Source organism: Arachis hypogaea, chromosome 16, assembly GCF_003086295.3.
Source record: "Arachis hypogaea cultivar Tifrunner chromosome 16, arahy.Tifrunner.gnm2.J5K5, whole genome shotgun sequence".
NCBI lineage: Eukaryota > Viridiplantae > Streptophyta > Magnoliopsida > Fabales > Fabaceae > Arachis > Arachis hypogaea.
This window is the reverse complement of record NC_092051.1, coordinates 140,009,215-140,028,208: the sequence shown is the minus strand read 5'-3', so window position 1 is coordinate 140,028,208 and position 18,994 is coordinate 140,009,215. Positions and strand designations below refer to the sequence as shown.

Below are 18,994 nucleotides of genomic sequence, written 5' to 3'. Positions count from 1 at the left end.
TTCCCCTTCCCCCAAAATCAACTAGAATTTCCTTCCCCTTTGTATTCTCTTTCTTTTTCAAATTCAACCAAAAACAAATCAGAAACAGCAGCAATAATGAAGTAACAACCCTTCCCCTTCCCCTTCCCCTTCTCCTTCCCCTTCTTCCTCAAATTCAACTAGAAACAAATCAAAAACAGCAGCAATAATGAAGCAATAATCCTTTCCCTTCTCCTTCTCCAGCCCCTTCTTCCCCAAATTCAACCAAAAACAAATCAGAAACAGCAGCAATAATGAAACAACAACAACTAACAGTAACAATAATAAAATCAGAAGCAAAATCAATGTAATAAAAAGCATAAACAGAATCAGAATCAGAGTAAAATAGAAGTATAAACAGAAACAAAAACACAAAGAAAGGCCCAATGTATTCAGAAATAAAATCGGATGACTATCTGTCTGGTGGTACACGACAGCAAGAGCAGCGTTGTAGCGGTGTGACGCTGCCCTCCCCCTTTCTTCCCTCCCCTCTCCCCATTCTCTTTCTCCCCTCTCATGGCGTTTTTATTTATTTATTTATTTTATAATTTTTTTGATGAGGGGTAATTTGATAATAAAAAAATAAAATTGGTAAAAAGGACGATTTTAAAATAAATTGAAATTTTTGGGATCATTTTGTAACGAAAAGAAGGCCAAAAACAAAATAAATTTTCAACTTTTTCGTTAGAGACCAAAATCGTACTTAACCCGTTATAATATATAGTTACCTCGTAATTAAGGGCAGAGGTTAGTATAAGTTAAAGGGGCAATGACCTCCCAAATAAAAAATTTTAATGTATAAAGGTCTTTAATTTTTATATTATTAGCCTTTTTTAGTCTTAATTTTTTTTTTTAAGTTATATTTTTATACTAATTTTTTCTTTTAAGAATCGCTCTAATTCTATTTCTGCATATAGTATCCTATGTAGCTAGCTAACATATAGTGTTGCCAAATGCACTCTAACGATCCCTTAGTCACATCTTTGAGTTCTTGTTCGACATTTTTTAACCTAGATTAGTGGTAGATCTCTAGAGAGGTGTACATTAAAAACTCAAAATGTGTTACCTAGTTAAAAAATTATAATTATATTTTAGTGAACCAATTTAATAAAATAATTTTAAAAATTATATCATATTTATTAAAATTGGTTAACCAAAACTAAATTTAAAAAACTTTAATTTCAATTTTTTAGATTAAAAATTTAATTTTAAAAACAAATTTTTGTAAAAAATCAGTTTTTATCCAAAAACTATTTTTTTGTCCAAAAAATGATTTTATTTTTTTGAAAACTAATTTTTCTATTTAAAAACCAGTTATTTTTTAAAATTAATTTTTTTATAACCGGTAAAAAATTATTTTTTACATTTTTTAATCGATTAATAACTAATTTATCATATAAAATTAATTTAGTTAATTAACTAAGATTCAATTTTTAATTAACTAAAAAACAGATTTAATTTTTAGATTAACCAAATCTTGTACAACCCTACTCTTTATAGATCTGTCTTATATGTGGCCATTTAAAAACCATTTTGGTTCTTGAGTAATCTTTTCTTTTTTTCTTTTTCTTAGCCTTGTTTTGATGATAGCTTTTTAGTGCATTTGATTGCTTAACTTGGTTTATAAGAATAAGAAAAGAATCCACAAAGTGAAAAAAGTGGTGAGGTTGCCACTTATCAAAAGACAAATCTTTAGAGTAACTACTTAAAGCAATCCTTGTCACGTATATATATTAGCAATAATAATATCAGAAAGAAATAAAGAATTTATAAAGTGATCGAACTTAAAATTGCTTTTGCTCGAGTGTTACTCGATCGATCATTTCTTCTATACAAAGCTTTCAGAAAGTTATGGAAGTCCTTTACAAGTCAATTATTATTACATTATATTATAAATTATATATATAATGAGGATTAGGGCTATCTTTGTAAATATATGTAGGCCATTTTGATCTCCGTAAATTTTATCGAATAATTAAAATAATTTTTGTAGGTAAAATATATGAGTCAAATTAATTTTTTAAATTGTATTTAACAGACTAATTTCTCTTATGTTTATTACTACAAAAATTATTTTAACTTTCTGTTAATATAAAGACTACTTTAACTTATTTAATTTACAGAGACCAAAATAATTTACATGTATAGAGATGAAAACCAAAATTAAACCATAAAAATAATCATAATTTTTAACAATGTTACGACCTTATATGGAAAAAAATAATTAGAAAACAAAATCAACCAGGCTTGGCGAATGGACTGCTTGGTTGTTCTTGAAACAAACAGAAATACTTACATAAACCAAGTTAGGTTGGTTTCGTCGTTAGCTTACTAGTTTGTTTAAATAAGTGTGAGAAGTTTGAATTTAATCTTGTTCATGCAGTAACTTATTGGTCAACGACAAATTTTTAAATAGAGCTCCAATCCGCAACGAATTAATCCTTAACTTGTCACACTAGCAGATAATATAAAAAACCAATATATATATATGGTGGTTGAGCAAATTAAATTAAACCAAAACCCTCTGCAAAGGTTTGCGAAGTATCTATCCCATTCCATTTTTGTTCTACCACTTTTTGAATTCCTTTTTGGCCATGTACTTTATTCTTTTTTTGATTCATCATGATGAATTTATGTTCCACCCCCAGTTATTATGTTTTTCATTCCTTAAAAAACATGAGCATTTCAATAATGATTCCTACTCCTTTTGAAGAAATTAAACTATACATGTATATATTTAGCCAAACGAACAAAGTTTTTCCTTCATTTATTTCAATTCTTTAAATCATGAAAACTTAGCGTAGTTGAGACATCTATATATTCATCTTTAAATTGCTAGTTGGGAGTTGAGACAAAATTTAATTTTTGATGTTTATACATAATTGTTATTGTTATTATGTTGGTATTTTGAAGTACGTACGTATGTTGTACATAATAATTGTAATACTAATAAGTAGTTGACTTCATTTCTCTGGTCAATTTCTGTTCAATATTTTATTTATGCTGAATTATTATATTTCTTAATTAAGTATGCAGAGATATTAAAATTCTAATTAAATTAAAGAAAACAGACAATTTTATCGTTGAATTAACTTTAAGGAGAGATTCGTTGTACCTTTTAATTTGACATGATTAAAATTCAGACAAGCTAAAGTTATCGTTAGGAAAGATAGCCTAATAATTAAGAAATTTATGCTAGCTTTATTTCTTTTTTCATCAATAATAAATAAAATCATAACATAACTAAATAACTAATTAAGATTTTTTTTCATTCTTAAACTATTTAAATTAGATATTATAAAATATAAAATTAAACGAAAACTTTCAAATATTGAAAGAATCAATTCTGATTAGCCATCCATAAAATTGCAAACATTATTGTCACTATCACAATCCTGCAGCCATTTGCAGTATTATATTAATTTTTTGTGCTTACAACTTGAATTAATTGCAGTGTCTAATGTAATTGCAATCATCCATTTTAATTGTATAATTAAATTATATCAATCACGTTAAAAAAAATATATATGATAAAATATAAATATATATTAAAAATAAATTAAATAATATATATTTATCAATAATATTTGAAAAATAATAAAAAATTAATTCAATATCTTAATTAGTTAATATCTATTAATTATCGTTAGAATAATTATACAATTTTAAATATAATAAATATATAATTACGAATATTATGTGTATAAAATTATAGATGTTATATTATATAAAATAATTTTAGATATTATTTTTTTAATATTATCATATATTTATATATAAAAATATAATAATTAATTTGATGACTAATTTTTTATCTATATTTATATATATATTTATATATAAATACATAATTATTACGATCGCATCACTTAATATGGTTCACAATTGAATTAATTTGAATCCATGATATAAAAAGTGAATCATGTATAATTTTGGGTGTTTATTAAAAAAAATTAACTAAATAAAAATACTGCCTTTTTCTTTTATGAAAAATCGAGAGTAAAAGAGGGCAGAACTATTAACTATATAGTTCCTAAACTTTATGAAATAGTATATACATTATTTATCATAAAAGATTGCAAACGTTATCTGAAGAATGAATAAGAGACACAGCAAAGGGATAGAGAAGCAAAGAGAGAAGAAGAGAGAGAGGAAAAGATGAAGAAAAGAAAGCACCTCTCTTTATTTGTTTGTGATCCCATTCCCACACATCCAGTGGACAACGCTCCATGTAGTATCCAGCTAATTTCCTCCTTCGACGTCGACGTCGCACCAACCAATTACTAAATTCTTTTCTAAACCCATTTATTATTCATTTACAAAGTGTGTATGTATGTTTAATTAGCACACTGTATTAAGTCAAAATAATACATGCCACACGCTTGCTAAAGTCTTTCACTCACTCCCACAAGCACTTTCTCCACTCTTCAAAAGCACCCTCATTTTATATAAACTATCAACTATCTAGTAGCATAGCCATATAGCCCTCCACATCAATGGAAAGAAACAAGTAACTAACACTAACACATTAATACTATACCTTCTTTTTTTATTCCCACATTCATTCATTTACTTTCATTTCCTTCCAAACCCAATTACCCTCACTAAACCTAATGGAGTTCGGTAGGATCGGACCCACCGACCCGGGTGGCTCTTCACGCCGTTCTACTGCTCCACTCACCGGAGCTTCTTCCGATTCCACTTCTTCCACAACAAAGAAGAAGCTCATCATGATCTCCCTCCTCGCCGCAGCCTTGATTGTCGCCTCCGCTGTCTCTGCTGCTCTAATTGCCGTCACCCGCTCCCGTGCCTCGGCCGGGAACTCGCCGAACCTCCGCCGGGAACCAACGCAGGCAATCTCCAAGACCTGCAGCAAGACTCGGTTCCCCACACTTTGTATAACCTCTCTCATGGATTTCCCGGGGTCTGAAACCGCCACGGAGCAGGACCTTGTCCACATTTCCGTCAACATGACCCTCCACCATTTCAGCACCGCCTTCTACGCCTCCACGGGCATCGCCTTCGGCGACACGGACACACGACTCCGTGCCGCCTACGAAGACTGCCTCGAACTCATGGAGGACTCCATGGATTCGCTGTGGCGGTCACTGAGCTCGGTGGCCCCGTCCTTGGATTCATCATCCTTCGGCGATGAAGCCATAAGGCCCGCCGCCGTGGGTTCCACCGAGGACGTGACGACCTGGCTCAGCGCTGCACTGACGAACCAGGACACGTGCTCGGAGGGGCTCGAGAACGCGACGGGAACACTGAAGGACCAGATGGTTAATAATTTGAAGAACCTGGCAGAACACGTGAGCAATTCTCTCGCGATATTCTCGGCCGGAAGTGGCACTGGCGATTTCTCGGGGGTGCCTATACAGAACAAGAGACGGTTAATGGGAACCGGAGAGGAGGAGAACAAATCCGATATCTCGCGAGATAATGATAATAATAATCATTTCCCGAGATGGTTGAGCAAACGAGATAGGAGATTGCTGAGTTTACCGGTATCGGCGATACAAGCCGATATAATAGTGTCGAAGAACGGTGATGGAACGGTGAAGACAATCGCAGAGGCGATTAAGAAGGCGCCGGAGAAAAGTAGCCATCGCTTCATCATATACGTTAAGCAAGGAAGGTTAGTAAAATTTCTCAGTTTTTATTTTCATTTTTTTTTCTTACTCGTAATAATAATACTCCAACTAAAAAATTTGGGTTCAAACTCTAAATATTATAAATTTAGTAAATTATTTTTTATAGACCTCAATATTATAAGTACCGTAATACCGTATCTCAATTTTAGATAAAAAGTTTTTTTTTTTTTTTCTGGTATTGGTTGAAAAATTTGGTACGTTAAGAATAACATGGGAGAGTATCGACTAAAGAGGTAGATATGGTTTCTGTGCAGAATGGGGTGTCTATCTTCCTTTTTCTCTTTTTCCAAGATAACGAACATCGCACTTTTTAGTTACCTTTTGTTTTCATTTAACGTACAAAATAATTGAAGAGGGTGATTTATATGATGGTAACAAGAAAAAGAAAGCATAGGGGTCGGTCATGACTCATGAGTCATGACTGAGGAGTTATATTATCGTTATTAAAATAATAAAAGATTTATATCCATCTGCATGCATTGGCATTTGGCAACACCCACCATGTATATCATTTTCATGAAGTCTACAATAATTTAATTTCTAGACAATATCTGTATTTTTTTAATCTTTGATTTATTTAAAGCATATTAACCTCACCTTTTTGGCAACAAAAAGGTGCAATTATTAAACTTTATTAAAAATATATTTTTTTAAAAAAGGTTTTAATAACATATTTTAATGGAATTATTGTTCTTTATTTTTTTTTATCAGAAATTAAGTACTTCTATCTATACTTTTGATTAAAAGCAAAACGAAACAAACGACAAATAATAATCAGAGTATTCAATCATGTTTGGTTCAGCAAGTGCAACTACTAGCTACTTCTTAATTTATTTTGCTCAATTGCTAAATAGAAAACAAATGAAAATCATTAATTTTCATGAGCTAGTTATGAAGTGTTTTGTCGGTTTGGACCTAGGTCCCATTACCTCACCAGAAAAAACAACTAAATTAATGTGATGTTTTCAACTCATTATAAATAATTGAATTCCGGTAATTACAATTTTAAAAACAAGAAATAAATGAAAGATTTGTTATTGGTTTATTACCCTTGCTTAACCAAGTTTAATTTTGTTGGTGTGGCCATGATGATGTATGATTGCAATAGGTAAAAGGCGTAATATGCGCACTGAGCATAACTTTTTGGATATGATGGTGATGGAATTTTCAGGTATGAGGAGGATACTTTGAAAGTGGGTAGAAAGAAAACCAACATAATGTTCATAGGAGATGGAAGGGGCAAAACGGTCATCACAGGAAAGAAAAATGTTGCTGATGGCATCACCACATTCCGCACAGCATCCTTCGGTAAATTATTCCTTTGCACCTTCCTCCATGCTTTTTTCTTACTTCTTAATTAGTCTTCCTCCTTTTCTCTCTAGTTACAACTACTCTAATAATTTCACTTTTATTTTTTCATTCCTAGTTATTTAAATGTAAATTATACTATCTAATAAAAAACCAGTTACTAAATTAATTATATATATAGAATACATATTAAAATATAATTTATATATAAATATATAATATCTAATTTTATAACTAATTTATTGTGGACATATAATATTTTTGTTTAAACGTAAATATATTAATTCCATTCTTTATACCATTTTTAGTATTCTGTAGAATTAAATTTGGAATTTAAATTTCACCAATAAATAACATTTAATAGAATTAAAATAAGAGTGATAATATCTATTATCTATTATTTTAACATTTTGTAGAATTAAACTGAAAAATATATAAAATTAAAAATATTGAAGCAAATCCATCCATTAGGTCTTGTTATGAAGGGGAAACGAAGACTCTTCTAATATGTACCATATAAACATATTAATTATGTTTGTACATACATACAATCTATCCAAAAAAAAAAAAAATTGTTTATAAAGAATTTTCCAAGAAAACAATGCATGAGACAGAGCAAGTGCAAGGTACACGTGGCAGGCGTTGTACATATTTTAGTAGGATTGGTATGTGTCAGTGGACAAGTCTATTTTAATGCCAAGTGAGAGTGTTCAGAGTTCAATGGCCAGCATATTTTTTTGGATGATTGAACAATAATGCACGACCCTATATGTTTTTATTAAAAATGAAAAATAGTAATTTTATTTCCTCCTTTTTTCAAAAATAGAATGTTCAGTTGTTTGTGACATTAGAGTATACATTATTCATTATTGATTATTGTGATAGTAGAATGCGTTTTAATCACGCAAGTCTAGTCAATTCCTTACTATTAATTCCTAACCATCAAAATCACAAAAACAAAAATGTACTAGCAAGATAATAATAATAATAATAATAATAATAATAATAATAATAATAATAATAATAATAAATAGAGTACTGAATCAATTTTACCGAAAAACAATTTTTTTTTCATTTTTAAATAAGTTTTTACTTTAAATCAATGTAATATTATTTTTTTTTCTAATACTCCTATAGTAATAACTTATTTTTAAATTTTATAATATTTTAATTATTTTCTTAACATACGGCTAAAGTGTAACAAATAGATACTTCCTTGAAAATGAAGAAAAAGTAGATAAAAAGTCTTGGTCAAGTTTTCTAGTTACTAATCATATATTACTATTGGGCTAATGGTTTCATAAATAAGATAAAGAATGGTAGATGGTGGTTGGAAATTAAACTTGAAATTTCAAGTATCATCCCGGTCAATAAATAAATAAATGAATAAAATTCAAGTATCATGACTCATCATCAGTCAACATAAAAACTATTTATTGTTAATATTTTAATTTAACAAAGCGTGACACATAAAGAAACTTGTGCGCGTTCTCTGTCTATCTCTATCTTTATAAACACAGATCATTCACTTATTGACTTTAATTATCATCATATTTTATATTCCATTATTCCATATGCGTACATGCATCATGCATGTGTCCTCTTAAGTCTCCATATTAATATTTCAATGAGAAATACTAGCATACATCCAATGAATGCCTTCAAAGTCCAAATGAAAGATAAAATATTATAGAGCTATCCTATTACGTGCATATGCATGATATATAATATAGATCTCATATTCGATTCATCGCCAGCACATTCAACTAGTCCACGGTTAAAATATTTACAAATTTTAATTTCTTTTATAACTTATTATTAAAGTACTTCCCATCTAATGATTAGTGCAAAGGAACATCTCTATCGCATTAATTGAGTTCTTAGGGATCTACCATTTTCCTTTTTTTGTTTAATTTGTATTGATGGTATTAGATATTCCTTATTTTTTATGGCTTTAAAGGTTTATCTAAGGATAAATTTTAAGGTTATTAGTAGAAATTTTTAAATTTTTTATTTAAATAAATAAATAATAAATACATTGAAAATTTTAATATTTATTCTTTTTCTATATAAACTTTTTTAATTGATAACATTAACATATACGTTTAAGACACATCTAAATCCTTAAAAAAACATTTATCCCTTCATTCATATACACATAACACTCATGTAAAAAAATATATATTATTCCAAACAATGTTCCTTTGTCTCATTCTTTACATCAAAGAAACCGAAAATAATACTTTCTCTAATAATATTGATTAGTTCCTCCTCAATCATTATTATAGAATTTCATTACATAACGCATTCCATTTATTGTGGATGTTACTAATGGTAATTGTTGTGCAGCTGCTAGTGGTGCCGGCTTCATTGCACGAGACATCACATTTGAAAACTACGCCGGACCACAGAAGCACCAAGCCGTGGCGCTTCGCGTAAGCGCCGACCACGCGGTGGTGTACCGGTGCAGCATCAAAGGCTACCAAGACGCATGCTATGTACACTCCAACCGCCAGTTCTTCCGGGAATGCGATATTTACGGCACCGTAGATTTCATATTTGGAAATGCTGCAGTGGTTTTCCAAAAATGTATTATGTATGCTAGAAAGCCCATGGCCCAACAAAAAAACACTATCACGGCCCAAAACAGAAAGGACCCAAATCAAAACACGGGCATATCCATCCACGATTGTCGGATACTACCCGCCCCGGATCTCGCGGCTGCCAAAGGCAGCGTTTCCACCTTTTTGGGCCGCCCATGGAAGCAATACTCAAGAACAGTGTACTTATTGTCTTACATGGGTGATCACATAAACCCAAGTGGGTGGTTGCCGTGGAATGGGGACTTTGCATTGGACACATTGTATTATGGTGAGTACATGAATTCCGGGCCAGGTGCGGCCGTGGGTCAACGGGTCAAATGGAAGGGGTACCGGGTTATCACGTCCACAGTGGAGGCAAGTAGATTCACGGTGGCCCAATTTATCTCCGGCTCGGCGTGGCTACCATCCACCGGAGTGGCATTCTTGGCTGGGTTGTCAACTTGATTTCCACAATAGCTTTATAGAAAACCTTGACATCCTTAAAAAGCCTAATAAACTAAAGTTGGGGAGTAAGTCACTATATTTCTCTAGTTCTTATTTTGTTGTAATTGATAAAAAGTGTAATTCTTATGGGCCTAATTTTTTCAATTGATGATAATAATAGAAATAATTGTTAGTAGTGCTATTATTTTTTTTAATAAAAATATGTGCCTCGCTTTTTTTTTTGTTCTAACTAGAAACTGAAGCCTGAACAAAAAAAAAACCTAGAAATGGAAGGGTGTATATAAATTATGAAATAATTGGAAGTGGGCGCACCCAGCAAACGTCCACCACCTTGATCAACAGCAGTTAGGCTAAACTGCTAAGCCAAAAGGGGGTATTGAGCGTCAATTTGGATAAAAAATTCAAATGGTTTTCCTTTAAATAATTTTATAAAAGTAAAATACAATAAAAGATAAACATAAATTTACATGCGTACTATATTATTGACTCCATCATCTTATGTCTTTGCAGAATAAATTGAGGATTTACAGCAAAATATACAATCGAAACCAATTTGACCCCCTCCGGGGAGGTGGAATCATTTATGTACATTGTCATGTCAAGTGTCAACCTTATTGTTGTGAACCTTTTCTTAGAAAAGTGTTAAGGCATCATTAATGAAGATTACTTCAACCGGTAACATCATAAGTTTTGAGAACATACTTGGAAAGAAATATACATACTAAAACTGAAAGGAATAGGGAGTAACGTGGAAGTTTCAAAATTATAGGGATGTTACACCATAGTGAACCGTGCTTCCGTGATTGTTCACGTTAATTTTACAACAAAATGACAATGAACAACACCTACTATAAGCATGTAAAGAATTGATATATGGGAGTGATAGTTAGCTACACCAAGAAAGAAAAACACAAGCTATACAAGAAAATATCTCTCGATGTATCAAGGTAAAGGCATAGGGAGTTCCCATTTTGGAAATTCAACTAAGTTCCTGTTTACAATAGATCCATTGTGCAACCAGAATGTTTCTGCCGAGTGGTGAAACCGCCTCACTTTCCTTTGGAGTTCCCACATAATTCCTCGCATTGCTGAACAAGGTTCTGAATCCGCAGCATAGACGAATAAGCACCTAATTTGTCGACTGCGGGCTAGTATTGCTTCTATTTCTTTGTCTGCATGAGAGAAAGAGAGATTTGATGCTGAAGGATGCATGAGGTACATTGTGTGTGGAATTTAGGAGGGCAGATCAACTCGTCGGATGGTGGGAGCATATGTATCTACTAGATTTTGATATTTTTAGTCATAGTATATACACATATTTTACGCCAATTATTCTATTGATTTTGAACCCGGATTAAGTAAAAATTAAGATAAAGTATACTTTTTGTCTTTGATATTTTTGAAAATTTTCAAAAAAGTACTTCTAAAATGGGTGAGAGGTGACAGTGGCGGTGTAGATGGTGGTGAGAGTTAGTGGTGGCAGTAGGGTGGAAATTGGGAGGCAAAGAGAGGTGGGTGGGTGAGGGAAAGAGTGATGTTGGAGGGGTTCGAGGGTGTGGTGACAGCGAAGATGATCACATGTGGAAGAGGACATGATTGTCGTGGTGGCTGTAGGTGTGTACTGTTTGGTTTGGGTGAGATGAGGAGGGTTTGAATGTTTGATGATGAAGATGGTTTTTTGAAAGGTAAAATTGGACAGGTAAAAAAAAAAGATCAGCTACCTATTGATTACCAAATTATAAGGATAAAATTGAAACTTACTTAAAATTAAGGATAAAACTGAACAAATTAAACGTTATGAATATTTTTGAAAACATCTAGGACAAAAGAATAGTTTGCCCTAAAAATTATATAAAACTACTTTTTATGGTCATCCATTCCATATCTTTGTGCCCAGTATCAAATTTTTTTAGTTTGCCACTAATGGAATTGGAAGGTAAATGAGGGAAGTATTCTGACCTGGTATAGACTCCAAATACTGCAATAATTGAGGACCTATTCGACTGGATGGCCATTTTATTGATACCTGGCTGTAATCGACAACGTTCTGGAATGGCAACTCTGTTTCATCAGATAATATAACTGGAACACATTCCTGTCAAAATGGAAATGGTTATTTCTTCCCAAGCAAGCCCCTCTATAGGATTACAAGATACAAGAAGGGATCGAGAATGGAGACAGAAGCATACCACAAAAAATGACTCATAAAAGCGGAGGGTCCAAGATGACTCCCCACGTGGAGCAAGGCAAAACTTTGCATTGCGCAAATGTTCAAAATATTCTTTCCTTCCCAACTTGTCAGGTCCGCTGAATTTCAAATCTGGACATTCCAACTGTTTATACCGTCAATACATGATGAATAATTTTTTGTATATAGTTAAGAATCCTTAGCGGGAAGAATATGTACATCATTTAAAGCATAATCCAGTCACTCAATACACACATAAGAGAAATATATACTACATTCTGAATGGTATAATGATGGACCAGAATTAAGGGGAGAGGGGGCAGAATGATGTAACCCAACGGAGAAGCCTCTCTCCCCAGATACCATTCTTTCTGATATATCATGAACCACTGTATAATCATAATACACACTTTCTTTGAGCCATTTCCATCACTCAGCCTCTGATAATTGCCTAAAGTTCCTCCCCCCTTCTGCTTACTCCCCTTGCCTCATTGATACAGCTGAAAGTTCTTACACCATAACACTTATAAAATTGGATTCAGCAGTCCGAATATAGCCACTCACCGAGACTTGCCTCATACTAAGTTGGTTACTCCACTCCATTGGACAAGAGTTTGGGTTGAAGGAAGAAAGGTCCCATTCTTCCACTCCCTCCAATTATCCACTTACCGACACTCCATTATTTTCATTATCGATTGGGTCCCAACCATCAATCCTGTGAAAAAGAACCCACTGGGTACAGCCTACAATATGGTCACATTTCTATATTAGTGGCCCCCAATCAGCCACCCCCCCCCCCCCCCTTTCTCTTTTTCCCCCATCTTTCTGTCTGAATCAATAACAAACTAATTTATACACTTTATTAAAAATGCAATCAATAAACTATGTATCTATTTCCTCTAAATAGACCTGCTTAAGTACTAATCCATGTATCAGTCTAAATCACATATAAATGTTATCAACTCAGCACGTATTCTCAAGAATGAAGAATCTTAAATCACTTTGCAGTGTCCAATGAATATGAAGTTTTACGAAAAGCTAAATTAATACCAGAATTTCATCCATGTAAATGCTAATTGGTATCTCATCCATCACAAAATGGTCTTCAGCATCATATTTACTTTATATTAAGTTTCTAGTTTATGGAGTTTGGATTAAAAGCTATCATTCTGCAGAATGCAGATCAGTAAAGTTAAAATTAGAGAACCAGTGTGTCATAGAAGACGACATACCTTTTCAGGAAATTGCCTTGCTAGCTCTATTAGCTGAAGACGGCCGGCTTTTCCTTGAGCACGTCCTAAATAATTGGCCAAGTATTTCCGCTTTGAAATAGGTAAAGGCCGGACCACAGTAGTCCCATCTTTTGTCATACCATCATCCACATTACCTGGAATGATTATATCTTTCCATGTATTAAAGGCACTTGTATCTCTCTTATCAGTCCGATCCCCCTATGTTTGAACACAGAAACACAAACTGTTAGCTAAACAAGCCTTTCCTATCAACTTGATACATAACCATTGTCTTCTTATATGCCTCAGCAGATAAAAATTATATATGGAGGCGTCAAAAGTATAAAAGATTAGAGTGCTGCTGATAAATAAATTTAAATAAAAAAAATGTCTAAATGTCTAGCAACATTTTTGTGACCAGTAAAGATTTTTCAATCTCCAAACCGAAGAACCCTTAAGAGGATGATGTTTTTCAAGTAATGCCTCTACAAGTAGAACAATAAAAGAGAATTATGAGTCACTACTAAGCATTATCCAAGCACCTAGACAACCAATCACCCTTTAGGCTCCTTGATAAAAACAATCTAATACTATATTCACAAAGGAGGTGCAGTTCCAGATACAGTGTTGCCGTTGCTAACAAAGTGACAACACTATTTCTAAACAATATTATGAAGGTTTCTTTCAAGTCCATAACAAGGACTGAGGAAATTTAAGCTTGCTTAAAGGCAGCCCGGTGCACAAGCATCCCGCGTAATGCAGGGTCCGGGAAAGGGCCGCACTCAAAGAACGTAATGTACGCTGCCTAACTTGATAATTTCATCAGTGGTTGTTTTCACGGCTCGAATCCGTGACCTTGAGGTCACACGGAGACAACTCAACCTTGCTTAAAGAATGGAAAATTCCCCAATAATATATTTGAATAATTTAACATATATTATGTTTGCTGCTTTGTTACCCAATTTGTTCTCCATTGTACAAAATGAGTTGGCAAGAGATATAAGTTAAAACATGAAATTTCATGAAACAATTTCACTTATCGTGATTCTAGTGTGCAGACAAGACTGTCATGTGAATTAGAAGTTCACCTCTGGTGTAAGAATAATGGAGCGATTTATAAATGTTGCCCATGATTTGAACAAGTGAGCCCCTGCTCCACTGAAAACCAGGGAATTGACAAGTATTAGCTATTAGGTTCACCAATATTTAAGCCAGACATTGTACATGAAGAAAGAAAGCCTGTCAGTCACAAAAACATTAAGATCTTTGTCTCTTCTTATAAAGCATCTAAACTATTCTTAATATTCAAATGATTGAATAAATCCAATATTTTATGCTATGCATTTTCTTTGACATCAATATATATGAATGATGATCATTTTAGTTTCAAGAGTAGCTTTAACAAATATTTTCTTCGTTTTACCTGGGAAAAACAAAGATGTGGTTGCGGCCTCCAGATAACCGAAAATATGGCATTTGGCTTATGACCTGATCTCATATAGAGCAGTTAACATTAGTTTTTTTTTTTTTTCTCATTTAAAAGGAAATAAAAAAAGAAAGCATATGCAGTTTCAGTCAGGAAAACAAAGAATTTACCTTGACATAGGTCTGATTAATTTCTTTGTCATTTAGACCACCCATCATCCGTGCACATTTAACATATGACGGGACAAAAAACAAATCTGCATCCTCTTTCTTTCGCGTCCGATATCTTGATGTCAGAAGTAACTTGTGTATTTTGACCTACAATTCAATATTGCACTCTCAGAATATGAAAATTCCTCCAGCAAACATAACACTTCAGTACAATGCTTAGCCTCAGACAGAATAAACAAGAAAATGATGATGCAATAGGTAACAGGCACTTCATGATATGATTTATATGGAGTGCTTTGTTGAGATCACTAGTGAAATTGGTGTGAATTCTCCAAGGTTACCAAAAAGAAAACGAAAACAGAAGCATTGAGGATTGGTGTGTGGCCACGGTGTGAAAAAGTTGGAATAGGCAGAAGAAGGGCCTCTTTGGTTTGAGTTTTCTGCTTAAGTTTATTCTATTTATAAGATTTGCGAAGGGAAAAAAAAGCAAAAACATAAAAAGCGGATTTTATTATTATAACTGTTTCTCTTTTTCTTTTCCCTTCACAAAATCTTCAAACTAGAAAAATCGAAAAATGACAAATCAAACAGACCCTAAAGTCTCTCAAATATCTAGTGCACCATTGCATTCCAATTCTAACAATATGTGAGGAATACATACAGAGAACTGATACTACTCGGGTATCTACTTCTACCAAGCACCAGTATTATATTCAATCAAACTACATCTTCAATCACATTTCTTCTGATACCAGTTCCTATGATTACAAATTTTACCAAAATAATAAAATAAAACAATGCAACTGAAGTCAGTGATACCTCTTCAAAATTAGAGAGTAAGTGTTAACTAAGACAAAGGAATTATAAAAAAAAAAATTCCAACTCAATCAAGCACAAATTCAGTAGAAAACCAATCTAGCAAACTTAGCATTATCCCGAATCTAAAATCCAAATTAACTGAAGTCAATAACTACGTTTCCTCCAAATGACGGAACACTTTATGAGAAAAAAATAACAATAAAAATGCAATGTTTCATATAAGAAGCAAACGCCCCAAATTAGCTTCACCATCCACAAAATGAGAGAATGTAAATGGCGTCAAGCAAGAAAGGAAGAAAAGGAAGTTGAAATTACCTGAGTGCCCCACTGGCCCTTCAAGCAAGCTTCCTCGGTGATCTTGCCGTCCCTACCGTACATGAGCTGATTCAAGCCGTCGATCTCGGCGGCGTCGTAAACGTAGATCTTGAGGGACAGCTGGGAACCGTAACCTTGCTCCGGCCACGCATGGGGCCCAAAGAACTGATTCTGTGACGCGCGAAGGAGGGTGGTGGTGGTGCATGGGGCAAAGGAGCGGTCGAAGAGTCTGGTGAAGAAGAAGGTGCCAACCACGAGGAGTAGGGCAGCGATCTGGTGTGTGCGGGTGCAGGGGACCTGATGGTGGTGGTGGTAGTGATGAGGTGGCATTGCTTTCGATTTGGTGTTACTGGTGCTGGACATTTAGTGAGAACTGAGAGGATCAGAAGAAGATTTGTTCAGCGTAGCGGGGCAGTGATAATATACCCATCGTTGGAAGCAAGGTGCAAATGTAAACTCCGTTAAAAGATTCGGACTAAATTGACCAAAATTAATTTTTGAAGAAAAAAACTAACGATTTAACTTGATCCTTGTTTATTTTTACAAAAGATAAAGTGTTTTTTATCTTAAAAAATGAATATTTTGATACTCAACTTTTTAATTTTAGGGTAATACAATTTTTTGTAAAAAATCTATTAAATAATAATAAAAATTAATTTTGTGAGAATTTTATTTTTAATTTGTGGAAATTTTAAACTCCCACAAATTATTATAAATTTATTTTTGACAGAATATTTTTATAGGTGGTGGTTAAATGGAGAAAGACCTGAAAATAATATTGCAAGGAAAAAAATTAATTATAGTACAAAGATCTTTTAAAAAAATAATAATGTCAGACCAAAAAATGAAATAAAATAACATTAATATTAATGATATTTGTATTGGTGATGATGACAATAAAAGAAATAAGGATGAGGATAAAGTATGCACAATAGAAATAGTAAAAGTAAAAGTTATAATAATGAGAATGAAAAATGTGGTAGTAGCAAGGTTTGGTGAACCGAACCGATCATTAAACCATTCTAATCACTGATTTATTGATTTATTAATTTAATTGGTTTAACTGTAATCCAACCGAACAAATCGTTTTAAAATAAAATAATAAATAAATTATAAAAAAACTCTCATCAACATAATAAAAAACAATTAATAAATTATCACCACAATAAAAATTATAGAACATATTTATCGCTATATTATAGAATTATAAAACATGTTTGTTTAATAGTAATAATTAATACATTGATAGCATTAAGTGTTTTCCAAGCATCCAATCAAATGTGTTTTCAAATAATGATAAAAATGTGTTTTCAAATAATGATAAAAGATGCACCATCAAATTTTTAAGTTTTAACATAGTTTTCACAATGTTAACACAAAAATTAACATGCTTTAACAAAAATTAACAAAATTTTCAACCAAATTTTAACAAGCTCAGCACAATAATTAACAACAAAATCAAGAAACTTTAACAAAATTTAACAGCAGAAAAAAAAGTAAGAACCAGCAAGAACAAGCCAGTAATCAATTTATTAGTATCAATTTATCATCAATCAATAAGCCAGTAACAGGATTAATCAGTCAAGAACAGGCCAGAACAAGCTAGAGTAGTGAGCAAAGCCAATCAACCAAGAACAAGCACTAAGCACTGACAGAGCATCCAATTAACTGAAGCACAGAGTAAAAAAAAATAGCAACACATTACTTAATCAATAATCATCAATCAATGAAAGCACAAAACACCAGCAGTGAGAACACTAGCAGTGAGCATTAAAAAACGACTATCACTGACCATCGAAGAACAAGCACGAAGAGGGTTTGATTTCTGAACAGACAATAAAAGAAACACGAAGAACAAGCAAGCACTAGATTGGAATGGAGCGAAGTAGCGAACGCCGATAGCACGAAGACGGAAGTTCTTGAGTGCAACGGAGGCGGCAACAGCAGTCTCTCACTCCGACAGACGGCGACAAGATTGGAATGGAGAAGGGTTTTTTTCTTGGTTGAGCTTCTGCTCTCTGAACTCGAAGGAAGGAGATTGGAATGGGGAAGGGTTTTTTCTTCAATAAAATCACAAAACATTCAATAATCAATCATCCTGTGATTTGATTTCCGAACAGAGCATTAAAAAGAATGAAGATCAGGTGACAGTGAGCACTGACCTTCGGTCTGAGACGACGAGCACGATGGCGAGCAGAGTTAGCAGACGAAGACGACGGCTAGCATGACGGTGAGAAGACGAAGACGTCGGACGCTCGAGGAAGAAACAACGTGCCTGCGACTGGTGAGTCTGAGAGCGAACAGGGGTCGTTGCGACGGACGTCGTGGCGGCAATAGAGGCACAAGGCGGTGGTGGAGGCTAGGTTGCGGGCAGCAGTTCGTTGTTGTTGCTCTCTGAAGTGAGATCCGATTTCTGAAGGAAGGGGCTTGGGGTTGGGGGGGCACAAGGCTGGGGGTTGGCATCTCTCTCTCTCTTTTTTAACGAAACGGCGTCGTGTTACTGAAACCGGACGGTTCCGGTTACCGGCCGGTTCAACGGCTCACATCCGGTTTTTAGTTGATCGGTTTTGGACAATAAACCAAACCGTTAAAGCTGTTGGTTCATGGTCGAACCAGTTCGACCGGCCAATCTGGTTTTCAGAACCATGGTAGTAGTAATGAATAATGATTATAAGTTGGTTATAGTATTGAAAGGAACTTTGTGGGGTTTAAAACTCTGACATATTACAAATAAAATTCCCATCAAACTAATTTTAAGTACCATTTAACGGATTTTTTAATAAAAAAAATCGTATTATCCTAAAATAAAAAAGATTG

The 18,994-nt window shown here is 33.4% G+C and overlaps 2 protein-coding genes across 7 annotated transcripts; one reads left to right on the top strand and one right to left on the bottom strand.

Moving 5' to 3' along the window:
• The first annotated feature begins 4,070 nt into the window (after positions 1–4,070).
• Positions 4,071–10,208, top strand: LOC112755331 (probable pectinesterase/pectinesterase inhibitor 61). The gene is made up of 3 exons (XM_025803352.3): positions 4,071–5,656; positions 6,844–6,980; positions 9,330–10,208. The coding sequence occupies exons 1-3, from the start codon at positions 4,632–4,634 to the stop codon at positions 10,025–10,027; spliced, it is 1,860 nt and encodes a 619-aa protein (XP_025659137.1). The 5' UTR covers positions 4,071–4,631; the 3' UTR covers positions 10,028–10,208.
• A 556-nt stretch (positions 10,209–10,764) lies between these two features.
• On the bottom strand, positions 10,765–18,651 carry LOC112755330 (probable glucuronosyltransferase GUT1). Of its 6 annotated transcripts, none has more exons than XM_025803345.3 (10): positions 18,340–18,651; positions 17,970–18,237; positions 16,178–16,550; positions 15,044–15,190; positions 14,871–14,935; positions 14,536–14,605; positions 13,448–13,666; positions 12,217–12,360; positions 11,987–12,122; positions 10,765–11,199 (listed from the first exon to the last, which is right to left on the bottom strand). In XM_025803345.3, exons 3-10 carry the CDS (start codon positions 16,538–16,540, stop codon positions 10,970–10,972), a joined length of 1,374 nt encoding a protein of 457 aa, XP_025659130.1. In that variant the 5' UTR covers positions 16,541–16,550; positions 17,970–18,237; positions 18,340–18,651; the 3' UTR covers positions 10,765–10,969. The 6 variants fall into 6 exon arrangements, with proteins under 6 accessions (XP_025659130.1, XP_072077432.1, XP_029149803.1 ...); XM_072221331.1 differs by having other exon boundaries at positions 16,178–17,845; positions 18,340–18,629; XM_029293970.2 differs by having other exon boundaries at positions 10,765–11,304; positions 18,340–18,629.
• Positions 18,652–18,994: the final 343 nt, after the last annotated feature.

Excerpts from the sequence above, each read along its gene's own strand:
- LOC112755331 (XM_025803352.3), top strand. The coding sequence starts at position 4,632 with ATGGAGTTCGGTAGGATCGGACCCACCGACCCGGGTGGCTCTTCACGC. Across the intron at positions 5,657-6,843 it reads ATATACGTTAAGCAAGGAAG|GTATGAGGAGGATACTTTGA; the intron begins GTTAGTAAAATT and ends TGGAATTTTCAG. Across the intron at positions 6,981-9,329 it reads ATTCCGCACAGCATCCTTCG|CTGCTAGTGGTGCCGGCTTC; the intron begins GTAAATTATTCC and ends ATTGTTGTGCAG.
- LOC112755330 (XM_025803345.3), bottom strand. The coding sequence starts at position 16,540 with ATGTCCAGCACCAGTAACACCAAATCGAAAGCAATGCCACCTCATCAC. Across the intron at positions 12,123-12,216 it reads TTTATGAGTCATTTTTTGTG|GAATGTGTTCCAGTTATATT; the intron begins GTATGCTTCTGT and ends CCATTTTGACAG. Across the intron at positions 11,200-11,986 it reads GTATTTGGAGTCTATACCAG|ACAAAGAAATAGAAGCAATA; the intron begins GTCAGAATACTT and ends TCTCTCATGCAG.